This window comes from Bombyx mandarina, chromosome 09, assembly GCF_030267445.1.
Source record: "Bombyx mandarina strain Sakado chromosome 09, ASM3026744v2".
NCBI classification, from domain to species: domain Eukaryota; kingdom Metazoa; phylum Arthropoda; class Insecta; order Lepidoptera; family Bombycidae; genus Bombyx; species Bombyx mandarina.
In genome coordinates, this window is record NC_143216.1 from 9,014,323 (window position 1) to 9,035,717 (window position 21,395).

At 35.9% G+C, this 21,395-nt stretch overlaps 1 protein-coding gene and 1 long non-coding RNA gene across 13 annotated transcripts in view; one reads left to right on the plus strand and one right to left on the minus strand.

Moving 5' to 3' along the window:
- rdx (BTB/POZ and MATH domain-containing protein rdx) overlaps nt 1-21,395 on the minus strand; it is a 64,850-nt gene that overhangs the window by 27,364 nt on the left and 16,091 nt on the right. For 8 of the 12 annotated variants that reach the window (XM_028169972.2, XM_028169974.2, XM_028169976.2 and 5 more), the window contains one exon: nt 17,124-17,167. The exons of 1 other annotated variant lie outside the window; for it this stretch is intronic. In XM_028169972.2, the coding sequence (XP_028025773.1) occupies nt 17,124-17,167 (44 nt within the window). Of the gene's footprint in view, nt 1-9,098; nt 9,406-17,123; nt 17,168-21,395 lie in introns of those variants that run through there. 3 more of the 12 variants (XM_028169973.2, XM_028169975.2, XM_089729857.1) reach the window with 3 other exon arrangements.
- Nucleotides 14,678-15,940, plus strand: LOC149502334 (uncharacterized). The gene is made up of 2 exons (XR_016323564.1): nt 14,678-14,712; nt 14,821-15,940. It is a non-coding gene; the product is annotated as an uncharacterized LOC149502334 (long non-coding RNA).

Here is a 21,395-nt window from a genome sequence, read left to right on the forward strand (position 1 = left end):
TACTTCGAATAGAACTTAAAATTAATATTTTTATAATAAGGAACTTCGTTCCTATCCGGCGTCCCACGACACCGCATATCTTTTTTTTCAATAAAACATTATCATGGGCGATATTCAACGAGGATAAGTTGCGATGCGGAAGCGTATGAGCGAGGCCGAGGACGGACGAACGGCCAATTCAGAAACTGCGAACATTGCTGGCCAAAGCGGTAAACCGTTAAACATTTTATTATCTATATCGCGTGTTTTTTTTTGTTATCTCCTAGGAAACATGTTTTTTTGTTGTTGCTTAGATGGGTGGACGAGCTCACAGCCCACCTGGTGTTAAGTTACTGAAGCCCATAGACATCTGCAACGTAAATGCACCACCCACCTTGAGTTATAAGTTCTAAGATCTCAGTATAGTCACAACGGCTGCCCCACTCTTCAAACCGAAACGCATTACTGCTTCACGGCAGAAATAGGCGGGGCGGTGGTACCTACCCGTGCAGACTCACAAGAGGTCCTACCACCAGTAAAATTCAATTCAATTACGCTTCTAAATTTGTATTTTTAATGGCATCTTCCAACGAAATAATGGATGGTAACATGATTTTGTAACCGAGCAGTGGCGATTTAGGTTAGTTTTTGTCAAGAATTTTACAACGATTTCTCGAGCATAAAACCCGAAAACTCATCATTTGGCAACGATTGGAAAGCAGAATCATCAATCGCCGTGTAATATCGTACGCTAATCTAACTAGGACAGACTGATTTATAACTTAAACAAGAAACTGTGCCACCTCGGCCCTACTGCAACAGATTCTACATTGTTTTGCCATGAATATGCAAACATGTATTAAGCCTAAGCGTACGAATCTGATAGCTGCGTCTAACTTTTCGTATACGTGTCATTTAAATATGTAATTATATTTCACTATTATCTCTTTAATGTTATACACAAAGTTTATTATTTCTGTTACCGACTCTATTAAAAAGGTCGTACGCGTTCAACCTAGACTTTTATTGATATATGAATTACTAGATGGCCAAAATGATTGGCGAGACCTTGACTTCAGCCTAATATAAATTGTATGACCCCACTTCCTACATTCTGAGGGTCGTCGTCACTGTCGATCGCATTATTGCAAGAACATTCTGAGGGTCTGTATTATGACGCATTTCCTTCTTTTAATTTATTAAATTTTTTTACATATTATGATAATCATTCAGAATGGTCAAAATAAACAGTTATATAGGTACTTATATACGCTTAATTAAAAAATAATAACATTATTGAAGTATATAACAGATAAATACAGTTACCAGCGACGTTCTCTGTATCAGCTGTCTGTTACTTGAATCATTAACTTGAAACTAGCCCTGACACAATACATCTCAAACAAAGTGGGTGTACATTGCGTTGTTGAGGTTGTGTGTGTGTGTGTGTGTGTGTGTGTGTGTGTTGTGTGTGTGTCAAGCTGAGCGAGTCGGTTAGTGGTGGTAACTGGCAATGGTCGGCACTCGGTACCAGCCAGTCAGCTCAGCACGAGGCATCGAGAACGCGACCTGGTTCGACGCTCGAGAAAGCATCGACAAAACTCGGTTGAGGCCGCGCGCACAACCAGGCGGACGTACACTTTCAGTCTTCGTATGCGAAACGTGTAAGTATTGAGAAACGTTTAAAAGAAACTATAGAAAACATCCGAAATTGCAAAACGTTTATGCCTGAACGTGTTGTTGCGTTTGCAAGTTCATCGGCTACTTATTATAGCTCGCAGCTTATTAACGGTTGCGTTACACTGAGCATAAGCGACAAAGTTTTTTATTCATGATTCATGTAAGAGAACAACTAATTTTTTAATTTTTCCTGGTTATTTCTGCCACCAAGCATTTATGCGTTCCGAGTTGAAGGGTGTGACAGCCCTTATGTAAAACAATTGTGACTTCGACCTCATGTCTCATCGTAACCGCACACGTGGGCCGAGAGCTCTTTCGTCCATCTAAGCATTAAAAAATGAATAAATCAGAGAAGAAAATTATGCCTTAGACAATACTACATATTAGACTTGAAATGGTTTTGTTTAAAAAAAATTAAAGAGGGTATTCGTAAAATTTACAATAACTATAGATCATAATTTTACACGCGTTAAAGTTATTGAATAAATAAAAAAATGTATATAGAAAATGAATGTTTGTCCACATTTTCGCATTGTTCCTTAAATGACATATGTTATTTTCAAGGTAACTCAATATTGAAGTTAATGCCAAATTTGGCCGTACAAAATAAATTTGTTCAGCTACGTTCGTAACCTTGAATTTGACGCCCCCGTTCTACTTTCCTACATCTTCACGATGTGTAAAGTTATGATTATGCCGGGACGTAAGCTTTTTCCAATAATTCTTATACTTTAACCACCAAAATAATATACATGTTCTATCGAAAGCAACAGTTTGGAAAAGTGTTAAAACAAGGAAAAAATACAAGAGTGCTTACTGTGTATTCATTACATCTTGTTCTGTTCTGTGATAAATTTGATGGTTTTAGTAAATCTAACATAACGAGTAACATCGTAAAATCATCCGACGTAATTGATATGAAAATTATTCAACTAGAAGAAAACACAAGCCGTAAATGAATTTGACCTATATGGCAAATAAGAACACGGTCTGACTAGACAATGCTGAAGCTTTAACCTTAATTCTAATAGACAGTGTGATGAAAGTATTTGTGTTGATTAACCTGCAAGAGAGCAGAGCCTCATTGTGTTAGACGTTGAAGGCATATTGTCAACATTTTAAAACCTTAATATTTGAAATGCAATGAGTTTGGATTTTAAAAGGGCCTTTTATTTTAACGCTGGGGAATTGAACCCACAGAACCGAATATTGCGCACCGAAAGTTCGCCTTCGCCGGTACCCGTCCTGATAATTTGAAAAGTGCCTACGATATCAAAACTTTTAATTCTATTGGAAGTGGGTGTTCAGCCACGTTCAGAGAGACAAGTTTTGGGTCACGACGCGGTAAGGAGCACAAGGTAAAAGATGGTGCATTGAAAACGGCCTTAAGCCCAATAGCGATCTGCGGCCGCGTTGCTTCCTATTGGCGTCGAGGCGACAATGCCAACTCTGCCGTCTACTACCACGAAGGTGACGCAGCTGCAAAGGTCGGTCACCACTCAATCGCTAAACTGAAGCTTATTATTATTCATTACGACGACCGCCGACTAAACTGAAACGAAACATTTTTACCTGTTTCAGTCAATTTACAATAATATAAATAATTAGATTTAGTCTATTGCTTTTGTGCTAATTACCTACACCTTGTAATAAAAACTCCTAATCCCTGCTTTAAAATTAGAAAGGTCGGCATCCGAACGATCCAATGTCCCTAAGACGTCGAGTGAGAAATATTACGTTACTATGAATAAGAAAAACTTGGTCAAGTATGCATCGTCCCAAAATAAGTGACCTCCATCTCAGTTTCGTTAAAGAGTATAGTAAAAAGGCTTCATGTGTGCCACGATTTAACAATTTTATCGTTAATATTTTATTTTATGTGCCAGATTACTGTCACGTAAGCAATACAGGTCCTAGTTAATACTAGGACGAGTATATCATCTGAGTAAAGGTAACCGATTCAACATCTTATATTCTACCACTATCCCTCTCGGCAGTACCAATCCTGCTTTGCCAAATTCAATTCCATCGTTTCTATGAACGTCTGGCTTGTAGTATAGATAGCTACCCTATAGTATACTAAATAGTAGGATGGAAACAAAAGCAAGATTTTTATACTTTAGATAATTATAATATGGTTAGCCACGGATCATTATTTACCGATCGTCTTAATTGCCTATTCTATTATTAGCTCTAGTAATTATTCTATTCATATTTTAGTGATTAGAATTAATTTTTTTTCTATCAAGACCAATTGGTCTGAAGCAAAATGAGAAACAGAGAGTATAAATTTCATTTACAGAAAGCTTAATTCCAAAGCGAAAAGTAGCTACAACTACATTTTGGAAAAGTCGAGTCAATGTCACCTGTCAAGATTCGGATTACCAAAGACAAATCATTAGACAAAAAGCAAAGAGCATGTTCTTCACACTTAATTCAGTTTAATAAATTAATGGTTAAATGAACATTATTCAGACACTGTAATATGCCATAGGCATAATCGTTTTAAGCTGACCTCTGTTGTGATTAAATAAAAGAGGAAATTAGAACAATCATTCCCTTGACATTAACTAGACGTAAGAAAGGTAAGGTAATACAAACGCACAAGTTTTACGGGTCAACAGATGCCGAGGCTGTCGGTGGGCGGTGTATAGGCAAGAAGGGCGCAAGGTTCGCGCGGGGGAGGACCCTGACACAGATCCGAACTCATCAGTGAAGCGCCGCAAGGGCCTCGGGACTCTGCTACTACATCAACGATTCCTCCACGCACCAAACCACGTTACGTATAAAATGGGTCAACGCGCTCATCTGCTTGGAGAGCGCGCGATGTCCCCGTTTCGAATTGCTCTCTCGGCAAATTAACGCATCACGGTACCCTGCCCTAAATTGGTTACACAAAAAAACTTGATACAAAAGCACTTTATGTAAATGAACGTGAACCACAATTAGGGCATAACTCGGGCTTTAAAAGTGTAATTTTAAATTCAATACAATTTACAGGTGCATTATTTTACTGTCCTAAATCTCAAAATGATTTGGCACTGTGTATATATACCCTCTAGATGACTGCTATTGTATTGACATCATGAGTCACATAGATCTGCGAAAAGAGGGTAACCGATCTATACAAAAGCAATAGAAAGTCTTCTCAGAAATAATGATAGAGCTCCAAAATCACAAGCGAAAACAAAAACACGGTTTTCGTTGCGAATGTTTTTTATGTCATTTATTTTATTTGATAAATACCGAATCAAAATTGGTGAAAATGGAACACGATTGAAAACGTTTGAAATTTTAAACGTTTCAAGCGGATAGAAAACTAAGCATCAAAAGTGCAAGCCTGTGAAACTACCCAAGAACAGCACACAAAGAGATGCGCGCTACGCATCATATTATAATAAAAGAAGCAACCGCGTTTTCCATACATAAAAACGAAACTAGACGATGGCCAAGCTTTGCTCGGTTTTTTTTTGATAACGCCATCTTGTTGTGTCTTTAAAGCGGTTAGTTGCCCTCAATTAAGAAAAATAGTGTTATTATTCGCCAATAGATGTCGGGAAGAGTTCATTATTGAAAACACGAATAAAACAACATTTTCTGAAAATAAATCGTAGCTAGATCGATTTATCGCCCCCGAAATCCCCTGTATACTAAATTTTATGAAAATCGTTGGAGCCGTTTCTAAGATTCAGATTATATACATATATATTAATATTCAAGAATTGCTCGTTTAAAGGTATAAGATATTCTAATAGTTAACTTTCACCTTCATACTAAAAAATAACATCAGTAAAAAAACTTCGCCTGTGTATATATTGTAGCTGTATAGACGTTATATGATAGTATATATGTGTAAAAATTAAAATTTGAGGATCTGAGATCATTTAAAAAGATGTTGACGGAAAACTCAGTGACCTTAGTTCGAAATTAATCAAATATTTATGAAACAATCTTATATTCAATATTACGTCTAATCCATTGTTAGTACTGTGATATGTTTTTTACTGTAATCACACTGACCTTCCTCAACGAAAACACCGAATGATACATAGTAAAGTGTAGGCATATAACTGTTATTGTAATCACTGACAATAAATTAGATGTTTTAATGATATAGTAAACAGGAAACCGTTTAAAAGACAAAAAAAAAATCAAATCGACAATCTATAGCCGTACACAGATAAATTCGGAGTTTCACGCAAGTTACTTTTCAAACCAACACATTTGTTAAAATAAAAAATCAAATTAATCACGTAGGTATAATACAAATGTTTGAGGCCTGCTTCTTAATTTTACTAACTAGGTGATTATTTAACCATCATAAGAATTCTTAATAATGTTAAACTAATAAGTACAACCTTGTTAAATTATGGATTCCAAAACGTCCGATACACCGATTACGTTCTAATCGGAGAACAGTTCCTTTATCTCAGCAATTTATTTCTGGTGTCTTTGGATGACTAGGCAAAGACAAAACCGTTTAGTGCCATTTTCTCATCTGTTTTTGTTGTTGTGTGTTTCTTAATATAATGTTTGTAATTAGTGTTATCAATATTTATTTGTCAGTTACAAAACGAAAAAAGAAAATGAAACACATAAAATGAACGCGCGTCGGTGGTCAAAAATCGATCGAACACTGATTTAAGTACATTTTCATACTTTATACCATTTAACCCAATATGAATAAAAGTAATTCTTGAAATGTTTTGTCAAATAATCGTATTTATACAGTAAGAATCCATGAACATTTTACTGTTGATTCACAATTGTGTACCTTAATTCAATTGGTTTTTGTTACAAATTAGAATGCTCATTTTTCTCTACAAAACCCAACGCAAGATCGAAAAAGAATAAATTTGTTTTCATAAACGAGAACAAGCCGTGTTTTTTAACCTTGGCCTTGTGAGACGTATACGTTAATAAGGAAGACTTGGAAATACTTGGTTAATATACAATATACATAATCTATATCAACAAAGTAATGACATATACCTACATATACATTTAAGAAACGTTATATAACGTAACAGAATTTATTTTACTAATTGTACATCTGTAACATTACATCACTTCGCTGGAAACGTTATCACTATGCAATTAAGAATATTATTACAATGACATTTAAATGTACTTTAATACCTTTCACAATCTAACAGTTATTCATTAGAAATACTTGCCGAACGCCTCGTTGGTTCAGTGGTTAATGACCTTGAATACTGTACAACGGGACACGGGTTCGATGCGTAAAAACGTACGCATCTTCGTTAAGATATTTGGTGTCTAGGTGTGTTCTTAAAAAAGAAAAAGTTTAAAACTCGAAGGGTTTTTACCGAGATTTTCAAACTAAGTTTCCGCGTTTTTACATTTCATTGCAAGCGTCGGAATCACGGGTGAACTGAAAATACTGTCGTTGATTTGATAGAAAACTTACGAGCAGGAAAATATAATAAATCTACGCTATACTATATTAGTTTTAAAAATTAAAAGCATCAGCCCACGAGTACATTATTATAATGTATATTTGGGCTATCGAATTTGGGTGTGCGATTGAGTTTCTAGGTATTATGGTTAGCTCGATTTTGTGTTTGCCGAAACCCACTTAGTTATCGCATACCAGCCGCCGAAACAGGAGCACCGAGATTGGGCCAGGCCACAGTCTTTCGCTTTGTGAACGTTCTGTGGCCCTCGGCTAAATTGATACATTCTTGCGAAATAACCTCGCCCAGCTTATTCAAACAATCATAGATTGTAAAGGTATGGTACCTACTTAATGGCACCCATTCGAATCACTGCTTTGAATAAAATTTAGTGATCATTATTATTGTAATGTAATAGTGATTACATGCAATTATTGTGTGATTTCTAATATGATGTTTATCTAAATATCACAATTAAATAGCTAAACAAATTGTAACTAATTATTTGAAAAGTATCAATCAGTAAGAATAGAAAAGATAATTGATTATTGGGCATTGTGATATTTATTCGAGTACATATCCCACTATAGACTATTAGATTCATTAACGTTGTATGCAAATTATTATAATCAATTCATAATTCGTATAATCATTATCTTATATGCATCACGTTTTTAAATATTAATTATCAACAAGATACACCTTTAACTTGTGTGATCGTTGTTATTTCTTTCGATACTGTCATAATTTATTTAAAGCTGATTTCAATATAAATAATTAACACGCAGATTACATGCAGACTTCAAACATATTACAATATAATAAAAATATTAGTTCCATAGCCTACGAAATGAAAAAGTTTTCTTTAAGAGTCGAACGATTCGTGAAAGCACAAAATGGTAATTTAGCGCATTTAAAGTTATGCTCATATTAACTAAAAGTTCAGAGTGTTACAAATAAAGTAAGAGGGTCGACGAAGGCATCAACCCACAGTTTTACACGCTGCTACTTGCATTTTGCGCAGAGATGTCATCGACCTCAGGGAGGAGCATCTCCGCAAATCTGTGTTATTCTACCCACATTAATATACAATATTACATTACATTTCGTTGTTCTTGGCAAGAAAATGAAGCGTGCCATTATTATAATAGCATTGCTCTCTTTAGATGTATTTGTAAAATACAACATTCACGGGCCATCCTTGGAACTAACCATTAGGGTGAATAAAAAAGTTTATCTCAAAAACGAGGATCAGAACATACCTTTACAACTTCAAAAGGTAGCACTTTTCGGGCCTACCTGCTATGTTACAAAAACGTTTTCTATGAACATCTCTGATAAGTATTGTTATTCTTTGATTTTTACACCATAATTTAAGGTCATTATTATAATAGAATAAGCTTTACGTACATAAATTTTATAGCTAAAACAGTAAACATAAAACATGTCGTTACGAAAAGACAGCAGAGGGGTTTCAATGCTTGGGGTTACGGTAACGGACGATCGAACGAGGGTGCGAACGAATGAGGGAAAACATTGAAACACCATCAATGGGCTAGGATTTGACGCAGCCAAAAAAGTGACGATTTTATGTCCGTCACACCGAAATAAAATATCGATTTATAATTAGATCGACAATGTCAACTCGGTGTGCTCATTAATTTTAATGATAATGGTTACAGTAAAAGTGAGTCGATTTCTACGTTGCTCCCTCTCTACTTGTCGTTTGACGTTCAGCTTACACAACAAGGAAAGTTAAATGCGTGTGCGGGGCGAAACAACTTTCGCCTATTGTAGATATAATATTTGTATGGAAAATGTAATTATTTCCGAATGAAACACTCAACAATGGAACAAAGGAACGAAAATTTTAAACCTTCTCAATAATTGTAGAGTCACATCGAAAGGAAGATTTTCAATTTTTTTTTTTATTACCATAGCAATTTTTATACAAAAACTACTTTGATGAACTTGATAAATTAAACCAGTTCCGCGTTGACTCCAACAACCAAAATAGCTCACCTGGCTAAGGCCATTATTCGTTCGTATAATCCAATTTTCCAAAATGTCACCACTTTTAAGCACTCATATGATCACGAGTCATTAATTTAAAAAAATAAAATAAAAATCACTAAATCGATCAACACCTATATGCGAAAGTGTATCACGTTTGACAGTTTCACTTCACCACATGGCTTCAACATAGGTTGAGCGAAGTGGCGTGGTACGTGCTGTACGCTCAACGAATGACGGGCGACTGCCGCGACTACGGTGTACGATACACTGTAGTGTAAAGCGGCGCCGGTTTGGGAGTACACTCGTAAATGTGAATGTGAGCGCTTCTCTCGCAGTTCGAGGAGAGCAGAACGGAGGCGAGGGGTCAGCGAGGGCGTAGCGCCCGACAACTGGCACCCGCGGGACAGCTGCGCGCCACGGACCCTTTCTCTGTTTCCTTTCCATTGTGTTAGTGAAAGCTTAAGTCCTTATGAACTGTAATCTAAATTGGGCAGTTTTATAGTAAATGACCCTTTCATTTCAAGATCCGAAACATTTCATCAAAACTTTTATTAACGTTTAAGAAATGTTTTTCAATTACATCATAATCTGACAACGTCTGCTGTTTTTAAAAGAAGGTCAGTTGTTCAGAAATTAAATTTAATCGTAATATTAAAATGGAAGAAGGGATAAATATGTAAAATGTTTTTGTTTGTTTTAGTAGAAGAAAAAAAATCCTTCTGATTTGAATCCCGAGTCGCAGCGATGTTTTTACTAAAGAATGTAAAAATATTTAAACAACGAACGCTCTCACAAAGTCACTTTTTAAATGTCATCGTTTGGAGGAAGGTGAAAAGTAAGTTATTGGAAATTAAAAATGAGAGAGCCGTGAAGATCCAAGATCCGCCAAAGAGCGCTGTTTTATATTCCGTGGCAAATTTTCGTATGCTATTTATTTATTTTTTGTCACAATTTACTATTGTATACGAATACATATTATTATATTAAGCGATCATATTTCAAAAATACTTGAAATAAAAGTACTAATGAAAATTATTAACAATAAATTTCACGATAATGGTTTACAAACGAATTCGCCAGCAACCTAACAAACCGTATTTTTTACCACTTTAGCAACAAAATAATAAAAAACAAAACGTTTGCAAGGATTATTCAAAGTCATCGAGTCATCTCCCCCAAGTAACATACGCATCACCTACCTTAGTGGTCGACCTTGGCGCAGTCCTTCAGGGTTAACCTCCCGGGGGAAAAAGTCCTCGGCCTCGGATTCCACAGCTCATCTTACCTGCTCAGATCGTTTTCTTTGTTTGACTTTAGTCTTTGTGGGACAAAGCCTTTATTAGAAAATCCTCTTACAATCACAGTGCACATTGAGGAATAATGCGATTTATTTAATTTTACCAAGAAGGATAAACATTCAAAAAGTTTACTCATCTAATATTTTTTAATTGGTACTATGCTTTTTATGATTGAACTACTATTTTAATGGAGTAAACGGCCCCTGACCCACTTTGACCGTTTTATCAACCGATTACAATACTTGAAGGTTGCATCAAAGCGAAGGCCTCTATGGGACCATGGGAAAAAACATGCCGTAAACATTTTCGGTGGCGGTTAGTATGCAAACTATACAAGCGGGGCGAAAACCTATGTTTTACTTTTTTAGAAATTGCATCGAGAGTCACAGATCCGCTCACTCGCACTTTCCACGATTAACTTTCTCATTTACAATACGAGTTGACCTTTCGTTTCTATATAATGGCGCTCAAACCGAAATTGAGTCAGTTTAAAGCTCACGTTCGTTTATCAATTTATAAGTATGCAATAATCCTTTGCTCAGTAAATCGAGGCAACATTTCTTGTAATAAATACTCTTGTTTGCACACAATTTTGGCCGTGTCATTCAATTTCGTAATCGATTAATGCGTTTATATACCCAATTATAGAGTAGTTATACAAGTTGACCACATGAAGATACGTTTTCAACATGTACCCATTAATCCTATATTTTTATATAGTAGGTCCTTACATATGAAATAAGCATTTTGTCGTACTGACCACTTTGATCTGAAATATCTCCTTTTTGGATAAAAATTCCAAATTCAAATTTATAAATTCATTTAGCTGGTACATTTCAGTTTTGAAAACAGCTATTCATTTGTTTTTTCCTAAAAAAGTTCTTTGGCGTCGCTTATTACCACACAATGGAAAACATGACATATCGGTATATTTAAGAGTAGGTACGAGTTCTACCGTGGCACCAGTGCCTGCACGTCATGATAATCGCCTTATCGTTGCCGCCGCTGACTACTCACCGAATCCTGATCATGCAGGAGCCAGTCACCGTCGACGCCCTAGACACGTCCTTACGGATCCATCAGATCCAATAACCTTTGCATTAGATGCCTTCAGCTCTAATACTAGGAGCAGGCTTAGGGACCCCAGTAACCGTACTCGTCGAACTCGACAAAGAGGTCGACGTGCAACCTAGCCCATGCATCAGCCCGCTGAGTTTCTCGCCGGATCTTCTCAGCGGGTCGCGATTCCGATCCGGTAGTAGATTCATTCGCGAAGCAATTGCTCTTGAGTTGTTAGGTCTCCTTCGGAGGCGCTCGGGCAGCTGTTAGCAAATCCCACCCCTCCTGGCTGAGCCTTTGCTCGCCCACCTGTCCTGGTGAAACTGGAAAGGCCTTCGGGCCACCAGTAATCTCTCAATCATAAAAAAAAAAAAAAACCAGTGCCTGCAGAAACAGTTCGAAGGATTAATGAAGTGTACGGCGCTGGTGTCGCAAAAGAAAGCACGGTACGTATTTTGTTTCAACGTTTTCGTTCTGGAAATTTCGACCTTCAGAACCAACCACGTGGACGGCCGGAGACCAAAGTGGAAAATTAAGAATTAAAGGCTATTGTGGAAGCGGATCCATCACAAAGCACTTCAGAGATAGCTGCAGGCTTCGGGGTAAGTGATAAAACTGTATTAATCCACTGGAAGCAAATCGGGAAAGTAAAAAAAACTTGAACGATGGGTACCTCATGAATTGAGTCAATCGAACTAGCAAATACGCGTTACTGTTACTTTGCTCAACCGACACAATAATGAAGGGATTTTAAATCGAATCATAACTTGTAATGAAAAATGGATACTGTACGATAATCGGAAGCGTTCGTCGCAATGGCTGAACCCTGGAGACCCAGCCAAATCCTGCCCTAAACGAAAATTGACTCAGAAAAAGTTAGGTACTTGTGAGTGTTTGGTAGACTAGCGCTGGTGTCGTTCACTACAGCTTTCTAAAATCCGGCCGAACGATTACGGCAGATATATATTGTTAGCAACTGCAAACCATGAAAGAAGAACTGGCTGCTAAACAACCGAGATTGGTCAATCGCTCTAGGCCACTGCTGCTTCACGACAACGCAAGACCATACACTGCACAACAAACTAAGTTAGATGAGCTACAATTGGAATGTTTGCGACATCCATCGTACTCCCCGGACCTTGCTCTTTTTTCCGGAATTTGGACAACTTCTTACAAAGAAAAAAATTCAACTCAGATGCGGCAGTCTAAACCGTCAAAAAGTTTATTGATTCTCACCATCATGGTTTTTTAGTAAAAGGATCAATGAACTACATTTGAGATGGCAAAAGTGCATAGATGGCAACGGTGTAGATATTTTACAAAAAAAAATGACTTTATATTCCTCCCGTACAAAACGCCAATTTCATATGTAAGGACCTAATATGTACCTATGGCGTACAATAGATGTTATTTTCGAAAACAATGATAAAATATTAGTTCATACTTTCATAATAAATTGATTCCGATTTGTTATACTGATCTGTATGCATTTACACTGAACCGTATAGTTAAGCGTTAGGTACGATTATAAAAAAACACGCAGAAAACAAGAGCTGATTTTCAAAATTTACTGTCAAGAAATAACGTCTACGTACATATTATTTGTATTTCGTATTCGTTTTTGTATATGGAAACATAAATCACCAGTTATTATATTTAATGAAAAAAACGATGGGATGCAAGGGCGAATTTAACTCATTCACTAGTTAAGCATTATATGTAAAAACAGAATGGGTGAATATATTATTATGTATGATCAATGTAGGATGTGTTTATCTAAGGTATATAGTACCGATTTTCGTCTTGTTAAGAGAACCGCGCGCGACTAGTCGGACAGTAGACATTGCGGTGTTATTACGTCTTACAGGCTTTTAATTTCTCGCTACTCGATGTACTATCGCATGTACTTTTGCAGTTGTGAATTTGTATAGTATAATAAACTATAAGTTTGTTTCTTTCATAAAAAGGTTAAATGGGCACTCGACCCACTACCCGCATTTTCGACGAATGGAGAATACCTCAGTCCAACTTTTGTTGAGTGACTACCGAAGATCAAAGACATCACCAACCGATGAGAATGAATGTGCATTCTGAACCCATACCCGATGTGGGCACTAGACGAGTGCCAACATGAGGTGTTTTATTCTTCATGATAAGACGAGTTCTAAATTATCTCACTGGAAAATTAGCCTTACTGAACTACAATTTGAATAAAAAGGTAATGGCAACTGTTTGCTGGTCTCAGCATGGTGTTCTTCACTATAGCTTTCTTCGATCTGACCAATCAATAACGGCAGATGTCTACTGTGCCAAACTCCGAGCAATGATAGCAAAACTTGCAGTTAAACAGCTCCAAAACATGAATCGATCTTCACCATTATTGCTCCCTGATAACGCGAGACCTCATACAGCACGAGAAACCGTTTTAAATCTACAGGAACTGCAATTAGAAACCATTCGTCACCCTCAGTACTCGACGGACTCCGGACTACCATTTTTTTCGTGATTTGGACAATTTTCTACGTGATAAAAAGGTTTCTTTCCAGGAGGCAGTACAAAATGCTTTCACAAATTTTGTAGAATCTAGATCACCAGAGTTCTATCGCAAAGGCATAAATGACCTTGGCAGGATGGATTGACCTTGGAAGGATGACAGCAATGTTATAGATAATAATGGTAGATACTTTGATTAAATAAATATGTTAAATGAAAAAAAACGAATTTCAATTTTTCAGTGCAAATCGACAATTTCATACTTTAACCCCTAATACTAAGATGTCTGTTAATGCTAATTGAAACAAACATATATGTATAAAAACATAATATCTTTCTTCACAATATTAGTTCAAGAAAGATGTAGATATTTGTGTTTATGATATAAGATGTTATCCGCAACGCAGAGCTTGCACTCTATATTGAAACTCCTGTGGGTCATATTATTTCACTTATAATTTTTCTTCGCAATGAGTTTCTCACCGGAGCCTTTCAGTGGTTAGATTCTAATCTAATAATTTCTTTTGCTAGGACTAGCGTGTTAGCAAGTGCTCCCAGATTAAGCCCCCTGAGCTCACCTACCAGTCTGCATGTAGTTAGCATAGCCCCTTAGGCTACCAACGATTAGGTAGGAGAAAAAATCAACGCTTAGTATTCATTGAATGTTTAAAATAGATGTTCTTTTGAATATTTTAATATAGTAGAGCAAATACAAAATCCACTTCTTCTTTTTACAGATACGTCCACTCAATTGTAAATAAATGAATCATGTAAGTAATTTCTGTCAATGAATCACTAGAAACTTCATCAGGTATTTACTTTTGCTACAATTATTTTCCTTTAATCATTGCTATTAAGATCTTAATAGCTTTGTTTAGTTTTACAGAGACATTAAACAGCAATGCAGATAATTATATCAGTATCTGCGAGAAAATTAACTTGATAACGAAGAACACAGAACTTTAACGAGAGTGACGTGACAATCAACTAAGTTCATCATCAATGAAGTTCGTCTAAACGCTTTCTTCAATGAAAATATTTCGATAATAATTGATGTTTATGAAATGTTTCTAAGTTAAGACAGTTTGGAATATGTATTTTAATTACAAACAGCGTTTGTTAGTCAAATCAGATTTTAAATGTGGGTTAGAATAAGAACACGTGTCACTTCCATCTTGATACTCAACCAAATGTTTTTATCGTATGTGATGACTCTTCTACCTACAGAAACACTGTTCTTAAAACAGATAGCCTAGCAGTAGAGATGTATGTTCTCCAGATAAAAACGAAAATATCCAATAATACTGGTTGTTAATGATATGGTCTAATATACATATGCAACATAAAAACCAGCCATGTTGCCTTGATATCGAAGATAAAGATTTTTGAATCTTTGGTAACTTTTTTTTTTATTGCTTAGATGGTTAGACGAGCTCACACTAGGTGGGCAGTGTTAAGTGGTTACTGGGGCCCATGGACATCTACAACGTAAATGTGCCACCCACCTTGAGATATAAGTTCTAAGATCTCAGTATAGTTACAACGGCTGTCCCACCCTTCAAACCGAAACGCATTACTGCTTTACGGCAGAAATAGGCAGGGCGGTGGTACCTACCCGCGCGGACTCACAAGCGGTCCTACCACCAGTAAAAATAATACGTTCCTTAATACGTTCAGTTTTCTATTGTATTCATTCCAGTTTCAGATACAAATTAAATAATTTAAATTTAACTGTACTCTTTACGTACAAAGAAGCAATGTTTCGACGAAGTTTCGTACTGATAAAGCTCACATAACGATTAAGTGAAAACCCTAAAGCGCCCACTGGCGTCTGACACGCGTGCTTTTAACTAAGAATAACTTTCAAATTTATCCGCGAAACCACTATTGTGAAACCCGCATCAGTATAACTAGACTGGCTCCTTTCATTGCTGATTTGTCCTAAATGTCATATTCACTTCTAGCCGATAAAAAAATACTAAAAGATTTTTTAAATTCAGAGCATCTTTTATTAGACATTAACTCTGTCAATTCTAGATCTTCGGTGAAATCATGTGTGTATGGTGAAACAAAAACAACAGTTCCAATTTTCAGATGAGAGGTAAACGCAATAGTGAAAGTGCATCTCCAGTATAGTTGCCTTTGCACTCCGCATTTAGAGCGTTTTTCAGTCGTGATCAGAAGGAGAGAAATGCATGAAAGCGCTAGCGACGGCGCTATAGTCAAATTTGAAAGCGCTGCACAATAGCGCGTTGTCGAAATTGGAAAGTTAAGTAGCGTGCGTCCATTGCGTAATAACTCTTACGGGCTGCGGCATGGCGCTGACGAAAGGTACGCTGTGACGTCATCGGCATGAAAGTGCATCGGCCGGCGCCCCTCCAGATTCTGTTAGATGCTGCACGTGCACTGCTGCAGTGTGCTTCCTGCATTTGAGGACTTTCTATTGGGAAACAGCCGCAATAAGAACCCTCCTCTCTGATAGACATTGGGAAATCCGACTCTCACGCATGACGATTGAATGAGATGCACCTGATTGAGAAATCTCCATATTGCGTTTACACAATCATTGAACCAGTGTTGACCAGTAAGTGCCTGCTATATGTTTAACACAAATTAACAGAGCGCTTTAAAATTAAAATGTTATTGAAGAAACTAATGGAAAATTCGCATTATGTAATAACTTCCAAAACTGATCTTAACAAACTAGAGCCTGAATCTGGGTATACCTTTTTGCAAACAAAAGCATGGACTATTGAGCAAATGAGCTCACAGCCCGCTGCTGACGGTAGATGCATTGTGCGAAGCTACTAACTACCATATTTTACCTATTTCTGCCGTGAAACAATAACGTGTTTAGGCTCCGTTTTTTTTTTTTTTTGTGACATCTGCTATTCACTATAATTCAGACTTTAACCTCGTGTCTGAAGATAGCTTGCATCACATTAGGTCTGTGGGCTTTAGCAACACAACGCCCGGCGGGCAGTGAGCTTGTTTACCCATCCTGAGCCACAAAAAAATTGTTTTAATAGAGGTTCTCATTTTTAATTAACATATTCTATTTAAATTTTTCTTAATGTAATCGTCGTAGTAACATCTTCTGGAACTTCGCCATTTTAAAATCTAATTAATTAAGGCGAAGACTACACTTTCGGTTCTATTTGAATTTTTTAATTGTACTTACACTTTTGTGACACTTTGAGACTTGGAGAGGTTTAGAGGAAAAATCTGGAACAAACATTAATTTGAATTTTAGTAAAGCGTATAATTTTGAATTTGGATGAACTTTGAAAATTTTTATGAATTAGTTTTTACAAACTTTAATAACTGTACCGATATAAAATATGTATTTTTCAAAATATTTTAATTCTGAGTAGTTCTAATTCCTGAGGCGTTTATTAATAACAAGACTACAACAAACGAAATAGACAAAGATTAAATGAACAAAATATTTTGAAAATAAAAATAAAAATAAACGAGATTGTTATCTAACTTGAGAACTAAGATATTGCATGAGTGTTGCCATTTTGATCAACTATCTATTGTGGCAGTAGGTCAGTAGGTGAGTTTAATGATAATGTAAATAAAAATTAATAAGATTTTTTCAATAATAAAAGTTGGAGCATACAAACTCATTACGAGCATAAAATCAATAAATTATGTTTAAGCCGCCTTGACACTCTTACTTTTACAGACCGACGGTTGCGTGTGTGTGAGTAAATATTCTATCACACTACATAAGACAAAGAGGAGAATATATATAAATCAATGCACAGAGTTGCATAGTTAAAATAACCAATAATATTTTGATTATAAAAAAAATACTATGTACAAAATATTGAATTTGAGATGTAATAAACACGTCAATAGTGCGGTGGAGGCTACAGTATTAATGCAATGACCAATTGATAGAACCAAAATAACATTACCATACAAATGTCATGCCGATTGACCAATAAGTGAGAGAGTTAAAAAATTGAGGTCTCAACACGGGACGCTCCTCAAAGGAGTTCATGGTTGAACGAAGCATGTACTGTGTTCAAATGTAAGAAATAGTAGAATATCACCCATCATATAAACAACGCAGGGTTTAATTTGCATCGTCGCAGCTACGGCTGTTCCTAAATGTAGTATTGAGAACGTTTGCGAATAAATGATGATTTAATCTTTATTTTCTTTATTATAAAGTCGATTTCACGGTGATAGTCAGCGGCATTCAAGAAGTAGGTTGAGAGAACGCACGTCTAGATACAGCCGTATATCACAAAGACTCATTAGTTCATCAGAGTCGTGTGACGAAGTGTGTTCTTCTTAACGCACTTTGAAATTACAAAATTATTGCGATGGGACACGGTCTTTTTTTTATAAAAAAGCAAATTGTGTGTATTTTGGTACTGTTGCATTTTATTTTTCTATACAATCGTATTATCATGTCTATTCGTTTATAAATATAATTTTAAACTATCATTCTTCTACATGTAGCACCTATGAAGCATATGACTCAAATCGGGATATACATATAAGAGGAAATATGGAAGGTACTGAATACATTGAAAATTCCTAATAACGAGCACTAAAAAGCTGGGCAACTTAAGAATATTAATGAGAAGTGACACAATTTTATCAGTAAATGCAAAAAGTGTGTATGTGATTCGGGTATTGCGTAAAATAAAGAATGGTCGATATGTAAAAATAGTTATCGAATCACAAAAAACACCAAGAGACGATGAAAGTAACCGGCTTATTCAGTAAGCTGTCCCTATATCAAAGACAGTATGTGAATAAGTGTGGGACCATTTTACAGCGATCGGCGCTACATCAATACATTTCACATCTAATTTTACTTTTTAGTGTAACAGGAGGCGTACTGGAGGACTCGCATGATAACTTTGTATTTTGAATGATTTTACTTCTTTAAAAAAGTGGCCATGAAATCAAGCAAAATAAATGAGTACATTACCAGCTATAGGAACATACATATATAGATGCGGAGGTCGCAAAGCAGTATAGGGCCGCACAAATAGAATTGTGTGACACGGTAAATGTTTGAACTGCTTATACAAATTATCTTTTAAACTGCGTACCCTAACATAGACCGCACGCATGGCAAACAGTACAAGAGTTCTACGATTTTGAAATGGAAGGTAATGTAACCTTACTGACACTCCAGAATTAAGCCAAGGAACAAAAAGCAACTAAAAAATCAGCGTATCCAAGCGAATTTTCTTAAGACGATCCAAACCTCGGTAGCAGCGGCTGCGTCGGTGACACGTGTGACATGTGACACAGAGTTATTTTCAAAACTACGATGTTACGATTTCACTGGTATTGTAATTTCAGTTCCAGTTTGAGTCAAAGAAAGTTTTATTAAAAAATGTGAATCACTTACGAAAGTTTTAAAAGGGTCTTTGATTGGTTACGTATGCCAAGGTGTTAATTAATTTAAACAAGTACATGGTTTTGTACAGATACCATGTTTTTAATATATAAAAAAATATGTATTTACATTAGTGGTAAAAAATTGGCTAAATTCAAGTCCAGCTCATCATGGGGTTACGTTTAAATCCAATATAAAAAGTCCACATGAAAATGTACACAAGTCTACAAGAAAACGAGTTAGCGAAACATGGTGATTGATTTCGTTTGAAATAAGTTCCACCCGTCTTTTAATTTGGTCACCTTGCTCACCAATTGTCATTGAAATGTGATTAGTCAGTGTCGGATTTACAATGTAACAGCTGATGCTATTTAAAATGTTATTCGTATATCGTTATTCTGTTTAAAAAAATTTTTCAAACCTATATTTTTATATCGATGAAATCGTTACATCTATCCAACTATACGTTTGCGTAAAACCAAATAGTTCAAATCGAAAGCCAAGAGAAATATTTAATTTATATACAGTACTACTAGTCGGAAACGAGATCTGAAAGCAATAAATAGTTTAAGAAAGGCGAGAGGCTGGTGCACTTTCTATTAGGAACAGCGAACAAAAGTAACGAGCAAAAGTTACGATATCTCGTGTGATATAACCGCAGAACGTTGCTCGCCGCGCGGTGCAGTTGAGACGTGGTATCCGACGATTTCACGCCCCATTCGACTTTCGTAACACCCTTCTAAAACTGACCGTCAAATAACTCTTAACTGGACATACCTAATGTATTTTTCGATCACATCAATAAGTGAAGATTAAAAGTTATAAACGCTTTTTGACTCAAATAAAGTTTATTTTGGTCACTCTACAATAAACTTAAAAAAATATTTTATTTTGATATAGAAAGTAGCTCAGCGTCTCCCAAATTACATTTGGAATTTAGATCGCACGTAGTAAGTTGTTTAGATTAAACGAAGCCTGAATTAAAACGTTATTTACTTAGTATTAAATATGTTTGAAAATCGTTGGTTTCTGAGAATAACGTGTTCAAAAACACATATTTAGCAAACGTTTACCTAAAGGTTTCAAACGTGTCCAAATATATTTAGTTCATATAGTTTATATGGGGCTACATATCCTTCTTCCATAGACGACTTACCTAATGCAAAAACAATCTGTATTTTTAATTAAAATTCTATAAAGTGGCATCATCGTTTATTATTATTTTTAATACCTTTAAATGCTTAAAGTTATTTATAATATTAAAAAAACCTTCCATATGTTATGAAAAGTAAACTTGTTATGAAAATTTCAGTTCTTTCGGTAAAGTGGTTTGTTTACAGCATTGCTGATCAATCAATTCAGATATCTATAATACTTTTTTTGTATACTACTATTAGTTTTAGCTTTTACTTTGGTAAAACAAGTAAAATATAAAAAAAATCATCACTACTTTGTTTACTTACTACCTCTGTGCATATTTATTTTTTAACCAAACAAAAACATTACGATACACCATACTACTACCTACATAAAATATCTTTTAATTAGAAACTATCTAGTTCGAAAGTTTCTCACTAATAGCGGCGGTGTGGTTATTTATAATAAACGTTGAAGTTACGAATATCAAATAATCTAGCTTTGCCGCATTCTCTAACAGAGTGCCTACCTGGTCGCTGATGAATTGCAAGAGATCTCGGCGAGGAATACGTTCACCGTCCTAGATGCGCGCGGTACTTTCATTTTGAAATCGGTGCGCACAATTGGCCGTATCGTGACTGAAGCGGTCCGCAAGCAGGCAGCACCAAATATAAACCTACCATAACTTCGGACATTTTTTTTATCCTCTGTGTCTTAATAAATCTACATATATATAAAAAAAAGAAATGCTGTTCGTTAGTCTCGCTAAAACTCGAGAATGGGTGGACCGATTTAGCTAATTTTGGTCTTAAATTATTTGTAGAAGTCCAGAGAAAGTTTAAAAGGTAGATAAATATGAAAATGCTCGGAATTAAATAAAAATAACAAATTTTGTTGTTCCTTTGATGTGTCCCCCTGTCGGACGATTCCTTTTGTTTCTTT